This window comes from Euwallacea fornicatus, chromosome 10 (genome assembly GCF_040115645.1).
Source record: "Euwallacea fornicatus isolate EFF26 chromosome 10, ASM4011564v1, whole genome shotgun sequence".
NCBI lineage: Eukaryota > Metazoa > Arthropoda > Insecta > Coleoptera > Curculionidae > Euwallacea > Euwallacea fornicatus.
In genome coordinates this window covers 159,612-180,867 of record NC_089550.1, presented here as the reverse complement: position 1 = coordinate 180,867, position 21,256 = coordinate 159,612, and the positions used below count along the sequence as shown (strand labels likewise).

At 32.6% G+C, this 21,256-nt stretch overlaps 1 protein-coding gene across 3 annotated transcripts in view; it reads left to right on the top strand.

Annotated features, from left to right (window-relative positions):
• Positions 1–9,722: 9,722 nt before the first annotated feature.
• The window catches only part of LOC136341672 (homeobox protein invected-like), a 49,851-nt gene continuing 38,317 nt past the window's right edge, over positions 9,723–21,256 (top strand). For all 3 annotated transcript variants that reach the window (XR_010732530.1, XM_066286885.1, XM_066286886.1), the window contains exons 1-2: positions 9,723–10,402; positions 15,100–15,605. Coding sequence is in view for 2 of the 3 variants with exons in the window: in XM_066286885.1 (XP_066142982.1) it covers positions 9,828–10,402; positions 15,100–15,605 (1,081 nt within the window). In the remaining variant the exon portion in view is untranslated. The remainder of the gene's footprint in view (positions 10,403–15,099; positions 15,606–21,256) is intronic.

Below are 21,256 nucleotides of genomic sequence, written 5' to 3'. Positions count from 1 at the left end.
CAATAAAGGGAAAACAACTAGTATTTCGTCACTATCAGCTGCTGCTTTTACCATGTTTAATTTTTAATATTGCAATTGAATCAGTGATGCTTTTTAGTTCTATTTGTGAGTATTTATTTGTCAACCATAAAGGTTTTTTGTTTGAGTGTGAATATTATTTTTTGCATTCGGAAAACTTTAACTAAGCAACAAACAAGTCCGTGGGGTCTTACAAAAGACAATTTTTAATAAAAATTTACTAATAATACGGGTAAACACAGTTGTATTTTTAAATTAGATTAGGTTGGTTTATTTATTTTTGAGATCACATAGAACATATCAAAGATGTATCGGTTCGCGCTCAAGAAAATCTATGGGCTAGTAGATTTAATTTTTTTAAGGCCCGCCGTGTTAGTACTTTTAGGAAAAATTAATGCCATTCGTTAAAAAAAATCGACCAAGTAGATTTTGGAATTATTTGACACCGAACCCTTACGTCTTTGCTATATTCTACGCAATCTCGAAGATAAACGAATAAACCTAACTTTACTTAAATATGACTCAGTTTACCTTTATTATTTGTTGTATTTTATTAAAATTAGTCTTTTCCAAGGCTCCACGGACTTGTGAATGGATTAGTTAAAGTCTTCTGGGTGTTAAAAATGGTGTTTACAGTTAGTCAAAAAGACTTTATGGTTGAATGGGTGTTTGAAATTGAACCCTATCTTTTCAGCATTTATTGTAAATGAAGTAAGTAAATAAATATTAATTAAATTTATTAATTTTTTTCTTGACCACTAGTAAAAATTAAATTTTAAAGTGAAGTTAAGTGTATTGGTTTATTTTGAATTATTTTGTTAGAGTTACTTCGGGTAAGTGAATTTTCGGTTATAGATGTGTCAGGCTAGTTTATGGTTCAAAAAAATTATTGTGAAGAGAAATATATATTTATTTTATGTATTCAATATCACTATTATAAAAAAAAGGATATCCGTTGAAAGAAACTCACACTTAGTTTATTCGATGCCACTGCTTAGATCGGTCTTGATCCAAGGATTAACTACAGTCTGGAATATTACACTGAGCATAATTAAGTTAAAATTCCAGCACACGCTTGTTCAATCGTCAGTATATATCTCTTAGGTCGAACTAAATCTGATGGGTACTACCTTTAATTGATCAATACCATACTTCACTTGGAGGCAATTAGTTGTTCTAAATAAACGTGGCCATAATATATCAAATTAATCACAAAATCGCCCGTTCAAATTCTCATAACGCCCACGTGGTTTATTACATCACATTACTAAAAACAAAAGGAAATTAAATGGATAAACGCTATACGCGCTCAATAACCCAGCCCCGATATCAAACAAAATAAATCATATGTACCGAAACCCATACCACCTCATAATCGCCCATAAAACACTCGCCGATTATGATCCTTATTTAACCACTGCGATCCCTTTTTATCTCCGTCTCATCCTCCGTCTCATACACATTTAATTCCCGATTTCCCCTTAAAATCGACATCGGGACCCCACTAGCAACCGATATCATCGGAGGGGCTCATCCCCACTACCTTAGTACCTCCTTGATAACGCCTGTATTACCGAAGAAGGGGGGTATGCCCCTCCCATTAAAGGGAGGGGCCTCCGACCAATCAGTGCAGCGACGTGTGTGGTCGTAGTAAAGGATCTTTATTATTCCACGTTGCCAATTTAGAGATTTGAAACGCCGCCGAGTCGTTGAGAAGCTCAGCAGGAGCTAATCGAAGAGTTGCGATGGGAATGCGGAGGTTGGAAAGAGACAGAAATATCTGAGAAGCGAGGTAGATACATTCGATTGTGTGCTGATGGAATTAATAAGTCAGAGACAGAATTGCAATTTTGTGTTTGGGGTTTTTACCGGAATGAGGATTTTTGATAGGTACTTCTTACGCCTTTACTTTATGAGAAATTTACTATGAGGACCAGACCTATATCTAGATGTTCCAGAAAATATCGTTTAAACTTAAATCCTCTACAAGATCATTGAATTGTTTTGTGAAAGTATGACAGTATTTGAACCAAGTCAATAAAAGTGATGAAGTTAATAAGTCAATCAACAATATATCAATATGTAGTTAACCCCTGACGGGACAGACCATGTTCTGTTCGCAGTCAGTTAAGGAAGGTATTAAAAGAAGAGAAAATACTATTATGTTACTCCAACCGAATCAGAGTTTAGAGAGTCTCCACTGCATGATATTGTTTATCTCGTTTTTATTACTTTTAGGTAAGTTAGGGTGTGGGGAAGTAAAGGTAACTGACATAGAATGCTATTAACGTTTGATGCTGCAATAACAAACCGAACAGTTAGTTATCCGGTAGTAGTATAAACCATTTTACCGTTAAGTAACATTTTTCTACCGACGATGACACCTTTGATAAACGGTTGGTCACCCAAATACACAAATCGTGAGTTAGCGTTCCTGCTTCTCACACTGATAAAAGGAATCACTTCAATAAAATTAAAATTACATTTGTTATTTATGTTTATATGTCTGAAATGAATGAAACTTTCTAAACAAGCATTTCATGTCACTGCAATCATTTTCAGATAGTACATTAAATTAAAAGAATTCGGCGTTATAACAAACGGTTTTGAAATGTGTAAGCTAAGTACATATAGGTATACCAAAATACATGTTTAAGTAAAACGTGTATGCTTTTTTAGAAAGTCTAAAAATTCTCTTGAATCAACATTATTAGCTATAACAAATACAAATTCATAAAAAAAAGACCCGACTTTATTCTCTCAAGGGTATATTTAATTGTTTTAATATTACAGAAGCCATGAGGCAGGAATCTGCACTATTGAACGAATATCTAATCTCTTCACTTGTGCTCTACCATTGCTATTATTCACTCTAAAACACATTAGGGACTTAAAGGAACTTTTTTTAGTTTTTTACATGAAGCACTGTAATTTTATTTTACGTTCTAATTTTATACAAAATTCTTGATATATTATATATGTATAATGATGTTATATACTTAGTTTTAACACTTTTAAAATTTTTTAAAGATTTTGATGTTCTCTTCAATTAAAAAATAATGGATAACGTCTTGTTACTTCGATTCTTTCATACGTAATATTTTAATTTGTTTTCTTGCAACATGCGTTCCCTAATTTTCCTGGGGTGTCTTGCGGCCATTATATCTATGTATTTTTATATAAAGTTCAAACATTGCGCATTTTGTGTTTTTGGAATATTCAATTATGTCTGATAATCGTCTGTCATTTAATTCAACGACTGGCTAAGTTGAATTAAGTTTATTTAACCTCGTTAATCGTTTTCGGGAAAGAACCCGGAACTGTAGTGTTTTTGCCTGAATGCAATTCCTTCTTCAACAAAAGCTTTACTGGTCTAATGTGGTAATGACAATTCAAAAATTAACATCAAAGATAAATTTCTTGCTTCAATAAGATATTCCTCAAAAGAACTAGGAATGTCTCTTAAAAGAATATTTTTTAAGTAAAAGTAAAGGATTTGGTCAAAAGTCAATTTATTTGAAGGAAAGAAAAAGCCGCAACAAAAATTTATTTCAATATGAGAACCCATCGACCGGATACCATTTTTATCGGTGTAGCGGATACATTCCCAAAACCCTTTCATTCCGACCGGATAGATCATGCGGCCTCAAGCAGAGTTCCATTTATGCTCCCATTACTGATAAACAACAAATTTTTGGGAAAATATTTATAGCAAAATATTCGGATAGTCGGATTGAGAATTAATTTCTCTGTATGAAAATATTTCAAACTGAGAAAAGAGTCTGTGTACATGTATTTCTCAATTACACCTGTTTCATCGTTCTATATTTTTGATTTTCCATAAACAGTTAGATTACTAAAAATAGAGTTCGTGGTTATGCTCATTATCGAAATAACTATTCTTCCAAATTAGTCGTTTATCCCAATATTCCATTCTACGGTCCAACCAGAATTGAAATACTTTGCTTGTTTTCATGTATAATTTGGACAAATTGAACACTCTAGTGACGTTGTTCATGTTTCTGCTTGACTGTCACAGGTATTTTAATTACATCGCACTATAAATTTAGCAATCCCTCGCCATATTATCGGTTCAATGCTCAGTGTTAAATAAAAACACTCGACAAGCCCATCGAGCTATTCCAGCTTATTAGAAACTTTCCGGCCATACCTTTACAATGGCGATGATAATGCAAATCAAAATAAATCAAAAACCAACTAATTAGCCAGTTTGATTAAGTATTTAATTAACAAAGGAGCGCAGAACAAAGCTGCCGCGTAACAGCCGCTAATTAAATTAACGATTTTATTAATTTTATTGTGAATCGGGGAGCGGGTTCAGTCATGACGTGAGAAATGCACATATTCTGTAAACACGGTAATGAGATTGTAATTGCAAGTTCCCTTTCACTATTATTATTATGATCTTGATCATTGAAGTGATCATCTGTGATAATGCTTGAGATAGTAATGCCATTGTCGGCGGAAACGGGATATCAATTAGACGTGGTATTACTTAGTGTAATAAACTCCTCGTCAATTAATTTTGTATTAGCGAAGGAACTGAATAGCGGTCGACGGTAGGTAGCTGTTATTGGATGTAGTTACGCAACAGATCACATTATGTAAATGTAGTTGTAATTATTTGATTGGTTGCAATTGAATGTTCAACTTTATTCTTCCATAATATACAGGGTGTTCTGGAAATAATTTTATGAAACTTAAAAAAGCGAAATATTTAATCAGAAATATTACTAATCAGTTAAAAATACTGTTTTCTAAGAATCGCAAGTGAAATATGAAGTGTTAAAACTTCAGATTTTTTAGAATTCTGTTTCACAGTGCCTTCGGTTTTTAAGATATTAAATTGAAATTTTTATATAGTTTGCTCCAAAGAATCTACACGACTACAGTTAACAATTTGTTGTCACAGTCTATAGCGTGGTACTCTTTCGGGAAGTCAGGATCCTTTTTACCACTTCAAGATTTTCTATCACATGCCACTAACTGTTTATTTGAATTCCCTATGTAATTTAAAGAGGTTTTCACGCTCTCACATTTTTTCTACATCTGTCACTTTACTCTATTTATTTGTCAAATCATCTAAGAATGCACGTCATTTTCCTGTAAGAAGTGCATATGCTTCATATGTTTCCATTTGAATTTTTACACACGTTACAAATTGTGGTAAAAATAGTGTTAATGGTTTAATGGAAGTACACAAAACCACCATATTTCTACCAAAGTATGCTATAGAAATATTTAAACGGAAACAAAACATGAAAAATGTGAATTTCTTACTGGAAAAGCACGTATATTTCTAGATATCTCTGGAAATCTCTAGAAAACGGTTAGAGGTACGGCAACAATGAAAGAGGCTAAAAACTTTCAAGGGGAGAAAGAAATCAACTTTGAACAAATAGAAAGTCAGTAACTTACGACAACAAATTTTTGAATGATTAATAAGAATTTCTTTAATCACCCAAAATTTTTCCCACTTGAACTACTGAAAACGTATCACCCTGTAGATTTTAACAAAAAAAGATAAGCACTCCTATAATGTTTCAATTACATATTTCAAATACTAAAAGAGTTGTCAAATCATTTTTGTTTAATCTGAAACTTTCATTTTTGGTATTTTGAAGGACGAAGGATTTTTAAAATATGGTAAAATTCATATTATTTTATTATTTAATTGTTTAACTTTGATTATTTAATTTCGGGACAATCGGTATAATCAACATGTATGGATAGTTAAGGAACTTAATTCGGACAATGCAGGCGTCAATTATATAGCACGTAGTAGGAATGTAACATATTTGTAATATCTACCTATGATTAAAAGCAACTAGGTGTTCAATTATATTGTTATTTAAAAAATACATGAAGTTTTATGTGTTCAATTCGGTTAGAGTGTTATTTATTGTTAAATATTATGTTATTGTGGAGCAGATAGCACTACAATATTGCCTTTTTAAAGACGCCAAAGAAATAGTGAGAAGTAGCGAATGTGTTCTAGAGTGGGAACAGTCTGCAACTTGTCAATAAGACTATTGAAACACTGAACACACATCCTTTTTAAGTGACTGCATATCTTATTCTGTTGAATGACTTATAGTTCATTAGCTGAAATATAAGGGTGGTTTGTTTTCCAACTTACAAAGTTCGGTTAATTCATCTTTGATTTTCTTGAGTTTGGAAGTTTATGGGCTTTCTATTTTCTCTTCTGAGGCTGTCACTTCTGGGAGCGATTTGGAAACCCACTATGAGTCGCTGGATCAGGCAGAGAAGATACTTCACTGATCAAACACATTTGCTCCATTTTAATGTATATCAGATTTTGATTGGATTCAACTTTTTCGTGATTAGAACTGGACATAATCATACTGCTAGCAGAGGTTAGACCCTTGGGTCTTTTGTAATCAACTCTGTGTTAGCAGTAGCCTTATTCATCGCCATTTTAATTAGATACGTCTATTTTTACTTCTTCTCACAGCTGTAATAGGTGTGTTTTTGACGATTGAGGGCACTATATCGTTTTGTATTCTAACTGTTCCTGTTTACAAGTCATATCGTCCTTTGAAGTTCTGGTGGAAATATTTTAACAAGCAATCATTTCCAATTCTGCATTCGGAAATTTGAAGGGACAAAAATTTCTTACCAACGCAATATGAATTGTTTTGATTTTTTTTTCTTGCTAATGTAGTTACATATTTAAATATGCACATTGGTAGCCAATTGAAGTAAATTCATTTACATTGATTAAGCAGGAAAGGAAGGAAAGTGCTATTTTGACTCCCTCGAAACGTCAAGATTTGAGGGGGATAAAAGGCACTTTCCTATAGAGGTTTGCACCAATTTTTTTTTACCATCAATGTTTCGTTTTATAAAAGAAAGGCAGGTGTTGTATATTGATAGGGCGCAAGGAGACAAATAATTTACTCAAAGGGGAACTAGTTCCTTCCCTAGGGAGAAAAAGTGTCATTTTATCCTCTGAATAATGGTGGGCAGCTCTACTTTCTATTTAGGTCGTCAGAAAATAGGTTAATATGAACATATCAATATATTTCACTAATAATTTAAGAGCACAGTGACTGCTTTCCCTTCCTTTCCTTAAATTCTATCGTGCTGAGTGCTGCCCTGCATGTTTTACCTGATATATCAGTCTGCATTTTAGTAAGATAAGAATTTAATTCACAGTCTCTCCCTGTGAAAATCGGTCATTCGTCTAGCGTTTATTTTCCATATTTTCATCGCGATGAAAAAATAGAATATGTGTATATGGTTCAAATCGCGTAGCTTTTTATACACGTCACAGGTTCCATATCAGCAGTGATACCACATCTTTTCAGAATTAATATTTAACAGGGACGTTACAAGCTCTTTACACCTACTGGCTAAGAACTTGATTATTATATCAACAAAAATAGTAACAACACTGATAATAAATAACAAGGAGCACTGTTTTAGTTCCCAAAAGTACAAATTTTTATCGCCAAAATTGATGAACAAAGAACACAATAGTGTAAAACCCCAAATTAATCCAAAAAGTCAATAAATTAAGTAACAACCATGCAAAAAAATAGGGATAGGTTTTGACATTCATATAAATCTATTCTGTTTGAGCATATTAAATTTATATAACTTGTCATTTCAAGTAATGCTACTCTCAAATCGTTGCATTTTGTGATGTAAATAAAAAGTTATTTGATTTGAACCATAGATATACTACTGCGGCCTCAACAAAATGTTAGTACTTAGGTTGATAGATTCAGTCGATCCTCTCAATGTTGTGTAATCGATCTTCAAGTACGTAGAGTATCCTTTAACACGCAGTGAAATTTGCATATAAGTTACGTTTTGGTTTTCTTTCATATTTAATTATGGAAATTTCTAATATTGCGCATCCCAGTGCTCTCATCGGTTCAAAGGGAAATCTGTGCTCCCACATCTAATTAATAGTTCACGAGTCTTTTAATTATTTACGAAAGTTATTTGAAACTTAGTTGAGATGCCACCAGTGGTGGTGAATATTAATATGTCACGGTGGATACTTGCAATTGAAGCAATCAAATTTGTGCCGTGGACAGACTCGTTAATGTTAAGTGCGGTTTCATAGAACTATAAAGTGATAAAAATTCTCGTTCTCGTCTAAATCGTTTAGCGGAATTATCTGCACTGGTTCACAGTATTTTAATTAATGAAAACGGTCGGTTGCGTTCGCAAATTGCCACAGAAAATGCGGATGATTGCTTTCCGTGAAGAACAACTTTCAGCCAAGTGAGTTTTAGTTCGAGTATTTATATATGTGCAAAGTTGTCTAAAGCGAGTGTTCTTCTTTTGGTATCTTTAGGTAGGGTTTACTGGTATAATCAGGGTCTCGTCGCTAATAATTCATCTTCTGTGTTTGGTTGAGTATTCCGATTAAACGTGATTTTCCTTTGTTGATATCAGTTGTTTTGTATCTTTTTGATTAGAACAAAAAAATGCATTAATACGTATCTGTCCAGATCCTTACCTGAATATTAAATGGTTCCGTCTACAATGGGTAAATTGGACCCATAAGGGAATCATCTATAGTACCAGCTATTCTACATTTCTGAAATGACCAATCTTGCTCGTAGTACCATGCTGCTATGAGGGCACTCACAGGCAATGTTCTACATTTTGTAGATATATCTCCCACCAATTCAAAATGTGTCTTCATTAATATTCCTACCAAATGTATTCTGTAGTATAGAATTGAGGTAGAAAAAAGTCGGAGTAATTCCCATTCGAAATATTATCAGTAACATTACGTACTCTTTGGAGTTTAATCTGTAAAAGGATGAATTATCGAGATATATAAATATGTATACGGGTTAAGTGAAAGACTCGAAAGAACAACGTTGATGTGAATCGGTTCAATATCTACCTCTACATTAAGGTTTCGACCACTATATGGAAGAATAGTAGAAGGAGACTCTGTACAAACGTATTCCTTCTCTTGCCGATTATTAAAAATATTAATACAATTTTTTTTTATCATGAATCAATATATATATATATATATATATATATATATATATCTCAGATATATTCGATTTCACTTTTTACGGGACCTAGAAAGTGCTCCTATCACTAACTGTTAACCGATCACCATGCAGTAAATTTATTTATATTTTTTATCGCCTTAATAAACTTATTTTATGAATATAAAAAAACTCAAAATCAACTTGAAAAATTATTTTAGTTAAGAGGATAAACTGCCGTTATTGAATATCAGTATCTTAAATGCAGAGAAGTAATTCTCCATTCTCCGGTTGTCAGCCTCAAATTGACTTCGTCTTTATCATGGCCAGCAATGAACACTTAAACCGTCCGATCTGAGCTCCTACACCCATCACGGACAATCAATTTCAACGAGAGCGCATTCCACAAACAAGACATCACGTCAAAAAATCCACACGGGCATAAACAATCCAACATCGTAATACGTTTAAATACGCCATGTAGAATATCTTCAAACCGCTTTTAAAATCTGGACGGGTAACTTTTTGTTCTCCCCCTATCTATAAATAACAAAAAACCGTCCAGCAAGACAAGCGAACACCGAATCCTCCCACTTGATTCGTTTATTTTTTACGCCCCTCCCATTTCATTCCACCCGGAAAGCTTTGCCCCGCCCTAATACGTTCAGGAGACCGTCAGATGTTTATTGTAACTTGCTCGGTAAAGATCGATCGATGGCTTGATCTGGTGGTCCAGATCGCGGTAGCTTTGGTTGTTGTCAGTTTTTGACAAGTGCAGTCAGTGCGAAAAATGACATTATGGCAGCTTTAGCCGGTAACGTTGCTATGATCCCACATCATCTTGTGTTTAGACCGCGATTAGTGACCCCTACAGACTCTATGGATTCGAGCAGCGATCATTTCGAACGTGATCAGAATAGCTGTTGCAGCGATGACACGGTGTTGTCGGTGGGTAATGAGAACGAAAACCGGCCTACGAACGCCCCAGAAATTGCCCCTACCGAAGAAGAAGGTTCAACTCTTAGCTTTAAAAATATAGAGAATCACCTCAATGCATTATCTCAAATCGCAAATATGCGCCATGAGAGTATAGACTCTGCGAGAGTATCCGGCAGTCCTTTGTCTTCCACAGCTAATCATAGACTTAGTCCGTCGAACAGCAGTAGTAGGTCCTTTGGAGGCGACTGTCCATCGCCTCCGGGGAACCTTTTATTTAAAAGTGAACATGCGGGGTTTAAAAGTGAACATTTGGGCTGTTTTGGGTTTCGGAGTGAACAGTTAAATTTTAGGACAGGCGAGACGAGTTCAAGTTTGTGTTCGCCGAGATCGGTAAGGAGTGATGGAGGCGAGAGTCCAGGTAGTCCTGGGTCAAGGTAAGTTTAGTGAATATGTATAAGTAAGAAACCAAATTTCATTTTAGAGGAGGTTAGCTCATCGCGGAAATTTGCCTATGACCGGCTATTATTTACATTTTCTAAATACTTAACGTAGTTCTGCTTTCTGAATATTAAAACAAGGGGTATATTTACGATACGAAGAATTAATGTCCAATCGTTTTCCAGTTAGAAGTACTGAGGGAAAAGAGTTATGTCTTCAAATATCCTTGTGATATACTCTTAAACAATTATGTTGTGAAGGACGAAGGATCTTTAGGTTTGTCGGTTTATTACCTTCGCACTTAATGAACTGAGAGAAAAAAGTATTGAAAAAGCCGTCAAAAACAGAAAACAAAAAGTCAAAAAACAAGATTAAAATATTCCTAAATGTTTTGAGACTGGCCAAAAATCCTTGGCACATATGTTTCTAGAATAGACCCCTTGGCATTTATTTTCTAAAGATTCATAAATAAATAAAACAAATTTATTTAAGAAAATACCACATTGAATAAAACTATTTCAACTAATCAACTAATGGAACGAACATATGAGAGAACGTCTCAAGACCTCGGTGACATTAGTGATTAAAAAAATTATGTATGATGAAGGATTAAAGTTAAAGGGGCCTTTAAAGGCAAGTGTCGTCTACATAACTTAATAGGTATCGAGAAGTTTAATCTGGTTCTGGATGCGCATATTCAATTGTTTGAATGTTTTCGGGATACTAACATAATGGACGTTGAAAAAGAAGAATGCGTTAGGAAATTGGAGAACACAAAATTCTTATTTATCCTTGTTTAGTTCTTCAATAAAGTGTTATCATTGTTTAATTGTAATACATCAAAAAGTACACTACTTTTTAGTATAAAATTGACATTTCTTCACTAATTAATTCCGTTTATTTCAGTTATTCCAAGACGATAAGTTTATTGAATTTTAGGGTTAAACTACTAAATATAATAAAATAAATTGAGTTTTTTTCCATCATATTGTTATTAATATTTTGCTGCCTCCAGGCGTTAGCTATTCCCCAATCTCCGCCAAACTCGCGAATTTAGTAATTAAAGTCAAAAGTTCCTCGAAGCATCCAAGCTATGAATATATTGGCATTTCTCTATTTTCGACAACTAAAAAAAGAGGAAAAAGCGAACCAAAGTAAAATATATTTACCACAACTAACTATGTACTAACAAAATACAAATTACAAAATAACCAATCGTATTTTAGATTTTTAATTATTTTATTTGGTTTTAGTTACTTTTTGTTGTTTCAGTTACTGCTTTAGTTGATATTTGTTGATAACATAAAAATGGTTATTCAGAAATATACCATCCGAGGGCCCTCTGAATTTAATTCGTGTCATCTCAAGTGATTAATGTTATATCACAGCTAAAGGTGTATTTCAGAAATATCCCAAGGGGTTTTGTGGCAAAATTAATGTATTTTAGGAGAACAGAAATAATATTTTTCATATAAAAACAATTTGGTCCAAACCATCTTGAATTCAGTTACACTGTCCACTTTATGTCTTAGTTATAAGTAAAAATAAATGTCAAAAAATTACACCTTGTTTGTACCTTCTAATATAAAAAATGAAAATAAAAATATCTAAGTGCAAAAATAGTAAAGCTAAATATGTGATTAAAATGACACGTACGTACTGTCGGATTCCTGTGTTCTCTTTTATTCGGCGGTACCATTTTATCGTCACTGGTTTGTTAGTGAAGGAGTTCAATGGATACACTCACTCTAAATTTAAGTGGACTGTACTGTTGTAAAAATTAGTTTATTATTAGTACATTAATGTTACATTAATGAAAGATCAAAGATATATGCAGCAAAGGTACTCGGTATTTGACGGCGTCAACCTAAGCAAAGAGAAACCTTCGCGAATGTTTTCTTTTGGACGAAAATTTAAAAAAATCACAACACCTACGTAGAATGAGTATATTTTTCATTGTATAAAGTTATATCATGAAGTTCGATTCATCAATAGATACTATTAGTTTTTGTTTCAATCATGTGCCAAGTCTTTATGATATTCAATTAAATCACAAAAATTAATTTGAATCAGTAATTAAATGTATCACAAAATAGCCACAAAGTAACACAAGGTTAGCTATATTTTAATCAAAACGAATGATAACGAGATATAGCTGTTTAATTCACTTTTTCACAACATATATAGAAAGAATAGAGATATTAAAAGAAAAATTGTTGTATTTTTCTATGTCACTAGAAGGAGAGGTGGGTTGATTATTTCAAGTTCAAGGTTCTCAGCATTATTATTATTTTTTAATTAATTTAAAAAAAATTAGAAACGAAAGCTACCAAACTCCCTTTAAATTATATTAAGCCACTTTAAATCTTTTGTGGCAAAAAGTATTAAATGGGTATAGTTACTAACTATGAACTTTGCAGTTTTATGTTTTAAATTCGTTGAATCAATGTTGATTTAAAAACAAAACTTGTTAAGTGCAGCAAATACACGAATTTAACTATTTACCAAAAAACGCAATTGTGTTGGAAAAATTTATTTTAATTTGGTATTTTGTTTAGTGTTTTCCAGGTTATACTTAATTTAAACTCCAGGAAACAATAAACTCTAAATTTTATTTCTACATTTTTAATCTCCAATGGTTTTGTTATCATAGAGTACTAGATATTAAAGTAGTTTAGTCCAATTTTCCTCTCTCTAAACTTACCTGGTGCAACAACTAATTTTGAAGCTAATAGCACCGATCATACATATATTTACCATAGTTCATTTGGCCCTTACCTCTTGCGTTGCACTCCCTCTTGAAGCAACGAAAGCAACAACTTTATTTTCCTGAGAGTGCTATTAGACTAAAATGAGTGACGGAATTATGAATTGACCCGGCCTTTTCAAGGTTTATAGGCGTATCAGTATCAATAAAACAAAAAAGCTGAGTTTAAAAATGGCTATATACACTGTCTCTCAATTGTTTTCGCACCCTTCTATCAAACATATATTTTTGCCTATTGTTTTCGAAAACAAATGCAATTTTTATTTATACTTTATTAAGTCCTACACTTCTTCCATATTAAATAAGATATCCAATTAAAGATATAATCATTGGCGTATACAAAAAAATATATTATGCCAGTAAACAAAATAAAATCTCTCTAAAATCTGAATGGACTTCAATGCATATTTATTTATTTTTTACGTAAAAACACGAAAGAGTACCAAAGATATGTACATATATTGTAAAGAAATTTTTATCAGCTTTAATTTATATTATGTTTAACTAAAAATGACGCGAACTGAATTAAATGTTAGTAAACAAAAAATCGCAATAAATTCGTATAAACAAGGAAAGTCCTATACCGAAATTGGAAACATATTGAAAGTAAGTAAAACTACAATTGAGAAAATTATTAATAGAAATAAGACTGATGGAAGAATTCAAAATAAAGTACGCACCGGCTGTCTAATACTAATTGTAAATCATAGTTATCATGGTTGAGGGTTGTATATTAGTAGCTGGAATGGGTAATATTCAAATAATAGATAGAATCATGGATCAACAAGTTTACCTTAACATTCTGAAAGAAAATTTAATACAAAGTGCTCAAAAATGAAAGCTGACTGAGAATTTTTACTTCTAGTGAGACAACGACTCTAAATACAAAGCGTACAATGTGCACCAATGGCTAATATACGCATTATGCTCCTCATTCGTTGGAGGTACCTATTCAAAGTTCTGACTTAAATCCGATTGAATATTTGTGTGTTTTAAAGTCGAAAATTCGTCAGCATCATATTAAAGGCAAACAAGATTTAAAACCAGATTAAAACGAGTTATTTTGGAAAAGTGGCTTAAAATAGTTATCTTGTTAGTTGACGACAGATGATATTTATCAAACAGTTGTCGATATAACAAAAAAACTTGTTTATTCAATGCCAAATAGGTTACTAGCAGTTATCAAGCTACAGGAATACCCAACAAAGTACTAGTAATAATATATGTATGTATGTATTATAAGTTTAACTTGTACCAAGACTTGTGAGTTTTATTTTGTCCGCTGGTAGAATATTAAATCTTTCTTGTACATACCGATAATTATATCTTTAATTGGGTATGTTATTTAGTGAAGAAGTAGTGAATGAGTTAGTAAATAGAGTGTAAATAAAAATTGCATTTATTTTTGAAAAGAAATAGGCAATAATATACGTTTGATTGAAGGGTAATAAGACTATTGCAAGCCATTGTAGTTACACATAAAAGTTATAGGATATTAATTAATACAAGCAGAATTCCATATAATTGGTACCATATTGATCGGTAGTGAATAATATATGTACTTAAAATGTCTTGTAATTATTGTGTTATTTGAAATATGAATAGGTTTATTGTTATTTATTATTTATTAAAGAGATTAAACTTAGAGTTATATAACGTTAACGAACCTGAACTCTTAGAGTACCTGCTAAAAATGTCTAAATGCATTTTAAACGTCTAGACTCATTATAAAGAAATATCTATATTTATTTATGTTGATATCTCAGAAACTGTAGTCTCAGAGTTTTAAGTACAAATTCATCAAACGCAAATTGTTTTATATATGTATTTAATGTTATAAATCCTTAACTTATTCATCGTGAAAAAAGTACTAAAAATGCTCTAAAAGTTAATATTAAATAAAAATCAATTTATTCTTAATTTCAGATACCAGTCAACAAGTCCGTTCTACCACAGTACCCATTCTTCGCACACGACCACTTCAGCTCACCCTCCGAGTCCACAAAATAGCGACAACAATAATTCTAACGAATCAGCAGCTTCTATTAATCACGGAAGTCTCAAATTCTCCATAGACAACATTTTGAAAGCTGATTTCGGAAGAAGCAAAATCCTAGACCCCATCACAATACGAAAGAGCAAACCTCCTCCTTGTCGAAGACCCTCCAGCGAAAAAGCTGGAGCAGCTTTGGGCGTTAGTGAGAAGCTATCCAGTTTCCCTGGAGAGTATAGATTACAAGAAAAAGCGTGTAATTTGAGTTCCGTGACTTTGCGAAGAGAAAGTGGCGGGGATGGGGATAAAGGTCCGGTGGACTTAAGTCCGAAAGGCGATGGGGGGAGTGAAAGCAAGACGGAGAAAGGGAAAGATGGACAACCTTTGTTGTGGCCTGCCTGGGTTTATTGTACGAGGTACTCGGATCGGCCAAGTTCAGGTAAGAGAAACCAGAACTTCTTACTATTGCATTAATTTATATCCTAATAAGATTATTGAGGTAATAATTATCCTACAAATCTCATAATATCTATTTCTTTGTCATCTCTTAATGACGAAGCAGTGTATTCATATTGTTTATTAATATTAACTTAAATTAAGAAACGGTAAAATTCTTCACAACAATCGTATAAATTACCCTCATATATTTATGGGGTTACATGCCTTGTGGTTTCGATTCGAAGAAAATGGAGAGTGGATTTACCTAATAACAAGAATTAAACACTACAATAATTAATACTGCCCACCTGCAGTGGGTGTCTAATTCAGTATAATATTCACAATTATAATTTCAGTTTTCATCTTCATTGCAATTATTGCAAAGCTGCAAATACCTCATGTGCGAGTTTAATATTAAATAGGTAACTTGCTCCAAGAATCCGATAATTGTCAGGTTTATGGGGATTGAGAAATTAATTGACATTTTTAGTTCAGGTATGTCAGGAGTCTTTAACAAGAACCACGGTAGATATTTTAAGTTAAATTTTGTTCGTTTCCTTTGATTATGAAAAGAGTAAATTCTTTAATTTCAAAGTTATGAAAATTACGTAATTAGAATAATGTATAATTAATCAACTTTAAGGAAAAAAGCGAGCTGTAGAATATACAGAAAGAATATCCAAAGGAAGTAAAAATTATTTTGGAAGCAGAAAATGTGATTTAGAAGTAAGCTAAAGTCAAATGCATTAAATTTGAAAAAAATATCGAAGCAATTTTATTGTAATTAAAGAAAAATTGTCAGCACCACTTAGAATAAAAATTATTAATGTTAACTTTAGCAGCAAGCTTCCATAGAAACATTGAAATAAGGTCCTGGTATTGGTCATAATTATGGTTTCTTTGGACACTAGCTTGATGGTAAGCATAACAGAACATTAATAATTTATCCCTTTTTTAACTCGAATAAACTAAAAAGGAACACAGACTTTGGCTGGTAGGGGCCTTTTAATGAACGACCATGGGAAAACGAACGTCGTACTAGTACGTACAGCAGAGTGTGCTCGATAGAGGGGTACATGGAATACGATTTATTCATAATAAAACACCTGACGCGTACACATATGTGCACACTGAAGATTACTTTAGATCTTATGGATAGCTATAATTATATGAAGATTAATAAACTAAGAAGGAATTCAACTTTTTGTTACAAATGACTATTTCTGAAATATTTAATGGTAATGTCCATATATGAGGTTAAGTTTTAATGTGTGAGTTTCAATATATAGAGTAATTTAAAATAGACAAAAAAAAATTGAATTGAGCAAAGTATGAAACCTTAAAGATCGTTCTAAAAAATTCAATTTTTACTGTGGGAATTTGCTAGACACAGAGTCGTCTCAAAGAGAATGAAAGGGAAGACCAAAAATTGGATAAAATTCTAACTTCGACTAAGAGTAAAACTGTGAAAACTTTTCAAGGGAACTGACAGGATACGTTACGTACATTATGAAGATTTTCTTGGAATGTGTACTTTTACGATATTGTTCAACAGCAAATCGACCTATGGCGATATTACGATTCCCATGATTTGTATTTTTTGAAAAAGCAACTTAGCAATTTACTCAATTCAAACAAATACACTGTATATTATTTGAGGAAACTGAAGGAAGATAGACTTGATTGTTTTATTTGTTCTATGGCATATTGATGTTCGTAAAAGGCAAAACGACAAAACAGACAAAATGAGTAGAATCAAAACAAAACTAACGAAAACGCTAAGCTAGTTAGTAATGTCCCAGAAATGAATGATCAAAAGGTATGGGATATGTGCACTAACGATCAGCAGGGAGGTGCGTGAGTTCACGATTTATCTGTCGTAAAAGACATGAACTTGAAGGTTACCCTTATGTTGCTTAGTAGCAAATGTGAAGACCAATGAATTGAGAAGTATTTTGTGGATATTTGGTATAATTGACATGTAAATATCTGGAAAATGGCTCATCAGAGCAACATCTGTGATGTAAATTTTTTAAGTAAAAAGGTTGGTAGAATCAATTTTGTTGCTCAGAATGGCTATGCAATGTTGAACGATTTTATGAGCTCTTAAAATTAGATAAAGTGCCCCCTACAGCGCCTTGTTTAACCTGCATTCACATTTCTGAAATATGCATTCGAACTCATAATCGGGAAAAAGTTTTTTGGAAAAAATACGCTTTTTTCAATAATCATTAAAAATATAAAAATGTGTTTAAATTTTGACATCTTGTATTTTGGATATTTTCAATTTTTAGATGTAGCTAAAATTAAATTAAATTAAGCCTTAATATTTTACATAAGAAATTCGTGATTCAGCTATTTATAATTGATGATGGGACACTCTGTAGGTATAAATTGAATTAAACGATAACAAAATATGGTTTATTCACTTTTAGAATACTCACCGTAACTAATAATTAGCAATTTCTCATTAACCAGATAATTATAACGTTGGCGCAAATTGAGATGTTGATGGTATCTTACTGCGTGTGGGTTTATGCAAATGATTAACAATAAATCTAGCTCACGGGCGTTATTTAAACAAATAACCAGCGTGAGCTCGAAATCGTGGATATTAATAACTTTTCATTTATTAAATCATGAAATTATTGCATCAAGTTAAAGTCGACCCGGAGGTAATGAAGTCCGAACGTTCATAAAGCTTTTGCATGTCTTGCATAATGTATTGGCACTCAACTTTCGCAGCTATAAACTTTTTTGTAACTACTTCTGCAATTGTAATAGAAGAGCTGACGAGGTAACTGAGTGATGTTTCTGATTTATGTTAAAAATATATTACAGGCCTACTTTAAAGAGTAAAAATTGTATAATCAACCTGATAGTAATATACGATCTGTCATGAAGATGATGACATTTCCTATCTAAAACGAAAAAGTTTGACTAATTGGCCTAATTGGATAACGTGATTCGAAAACATATTGCGACAAAAATAGCAAAATAAAGCCCGAACGTGAATTGCACAATGCTCTTGGCAACCGGATAGTGTTTTTAGCAAACTACAAGAGCCCATTGAAACATTTATATTGGAGATTAGGCCCACCCACATGGGAGCAAGCTCAGCGATGATGGCTTAACACCTTCGTATCGATGCCACACACATTCTCTTGCCGAGGAGCGGTCCGTGTTATCGATGTCGCGACGCATTATCGACTTTATGTTCGATAAACTTTTTTCTCGACAGTGCGTTAATTGCTCGTTGCCTACGTCATCCACATCAAACCATGCCTTTAGTTATTTAGCAAGAAATGACTGGTTCCTCGACCGCCCATCAATAGTACCATTATGCAAAAGCGCAGCTTGATTGATTTACTCTCGGCCCACATTAAGATTCTCCTATGTCTTCCCAACCCATTTACCATTTAGAATTTTACGGAGTTCACGTCCACACAGTTTTCAGACAGGTGTGCTATATGTAATGTTAACGATATTATAATGGGATTCAGTTCCATGGTAATGAGTCTTAATAAACCACCACTTTAACAACGGTCCTTCAGAAAACAGTGTAGGTACTTACGGTTATGGGAATGGTTCTTGATTAGAGACGTCTTTAAAGTCGGTATTTCTAAGAGCTGCGTTTGAAATTGGATGTTATTATACTTAAAGTGGTGAAATATAGAAGGCGCTAGTGTACTTGGGAAATCTCATAAGTTATGTAGGATTAGTAAAATTTCTATCAAATATGAACATTACCCGAATTTAAAAATTGGTTATGATGACACACAAGATGAATAATTTTTTGAATGACACTTTGTTGTTAATATCATCTTCGGCAGTGGATTATATTTAAGATTCCAACAGGTTTTAAGAAGAGGAATTAAAGTGGGTCATATCTAGGGTAAATTAATTAAGTTCTCAAAGGCGGTAGATTGACTTTTTAAAGGTTTGCTTCAGTATGCATTTATTGAATGGAAATATTACTTCTGTATATATACTCTATATTTGCTAAATATAATTTCCTCCGAATTTTGATTCTGTTCTCATTTCTCGCTGCTGTATTATTATTTTACGGCATCCATCTCTAGCTGGTTTAAAAAATATCTTGAAGTTTATCCAACGTATGTTATGTTTCGTTCATTAATTTAATTACAGGGTTTTAACGGTCACAAGCTTCTAGTCTTTTTCTTCATCAATACCATGCTGAACGTAGACATGTGGTTGACAGAAATTTGTGTTACCTTCATCATATCTTTTAGAGTAAGTTTTTCTCCATATTTGATATTTCATTTGCCCTTAAGTATCTCGTAGTTTCTTGATATCATACAAGAGGATTTACAACGTGGAATTCTTAAATGAACCCTTCCCTAGTTTCAATTGCTGTAACCATTTATAAGATCAGCATCCTGCTTTGGTGTACTGAAGTACTCTAACTTGAAAACTTTGAAATGATCTTACTTCACATTTTACTCCATCTATACTTTCAGTCTTTCGGTACATTTTCTTTGTTATTTGTATAGAAAAATTCTCTTCGTTTTATACTTTTTAGGAAAATTATTTGGATAAAAGTAAACTAGAATCGATGGATCACATTACCGTGTTTAGTAATTTTTTTATATGTGGAAATTGGTTTAATATCTTAAGGAAATAAGAAAGTGGTCTAGGTGTACTACCAATTTGAGACCATGTTATGTGATAGTATCGAAAAGAATGTATTTAATTATTTCACGTTTTAGTTGTCTACTCTTTTACCTTTATTTCGTTTAGCAGGTTTTTTTAGTTTCTGTCTAATATGGTTCGTCTGGGTCTCATCCTTTTCATGTTACACCCGCATGTGCGTTCATCTTCGGATTATGATATTTATTTGATACCTACCTGTCCAGTTTTAATTATAGACAAGTGATAAATGTCCTGTCGTTAATTGACTAGGTTTATTTTCTGCAAAAAATAGTTTAAAGTTCGCATTTTATGCATTTCCGCAAAAGTAGATACAATTAATATAAAATAAATAATAAAATTATATCAAATTTGCAAAAAAATCTGCGTTGAGGTTATTTCAATGATTGCAATTAATTATTGCAGATAGATAGAGATTGAAATTAGACAAGTGGAATAAAAAAGGCCAAATGGCAATAAGTAATCTACTTCCAAAAATAAGTGCAACAGCTATAATAAACAGTCTCCAAGCGTTTCGTTTCCGAGATACAAATTGTCAATACTTTATGTTTTTTTATCTCTCATAATTTAGAAGATGTATCCCTCAAATTGCGATTATAGTTGATTTTTTAAGGGCCATATTGTTAAAGATGCCAACTGTGAGAATTTATAGGGTGTTTTTTTTTCTGGTGTAACCACTCCAGTATCGGAATGAGTCTTTCGAAATTCAAGTTAAAGGTTAATACTGTACCTCATTTTATAATATTATCTCGAAAAGAACGTGTCCCGAATATCCCAAAGAGAATTGCAATAATAATTCCTCATATGTTAAGATACTCTAAGGGGCTTTTCCTTAGGAAAATTGTTGTTAAAATAGAAAATCAAGGTCTAAATTCTTTAAAATTTTAAAAAATTTTCTTATTACTTGTATTAGGTGATGTGAAACTTTTGCTTTGATTTTTTTTTAACACAAAATATTCTGAAAGCTTAACCTACAAATAC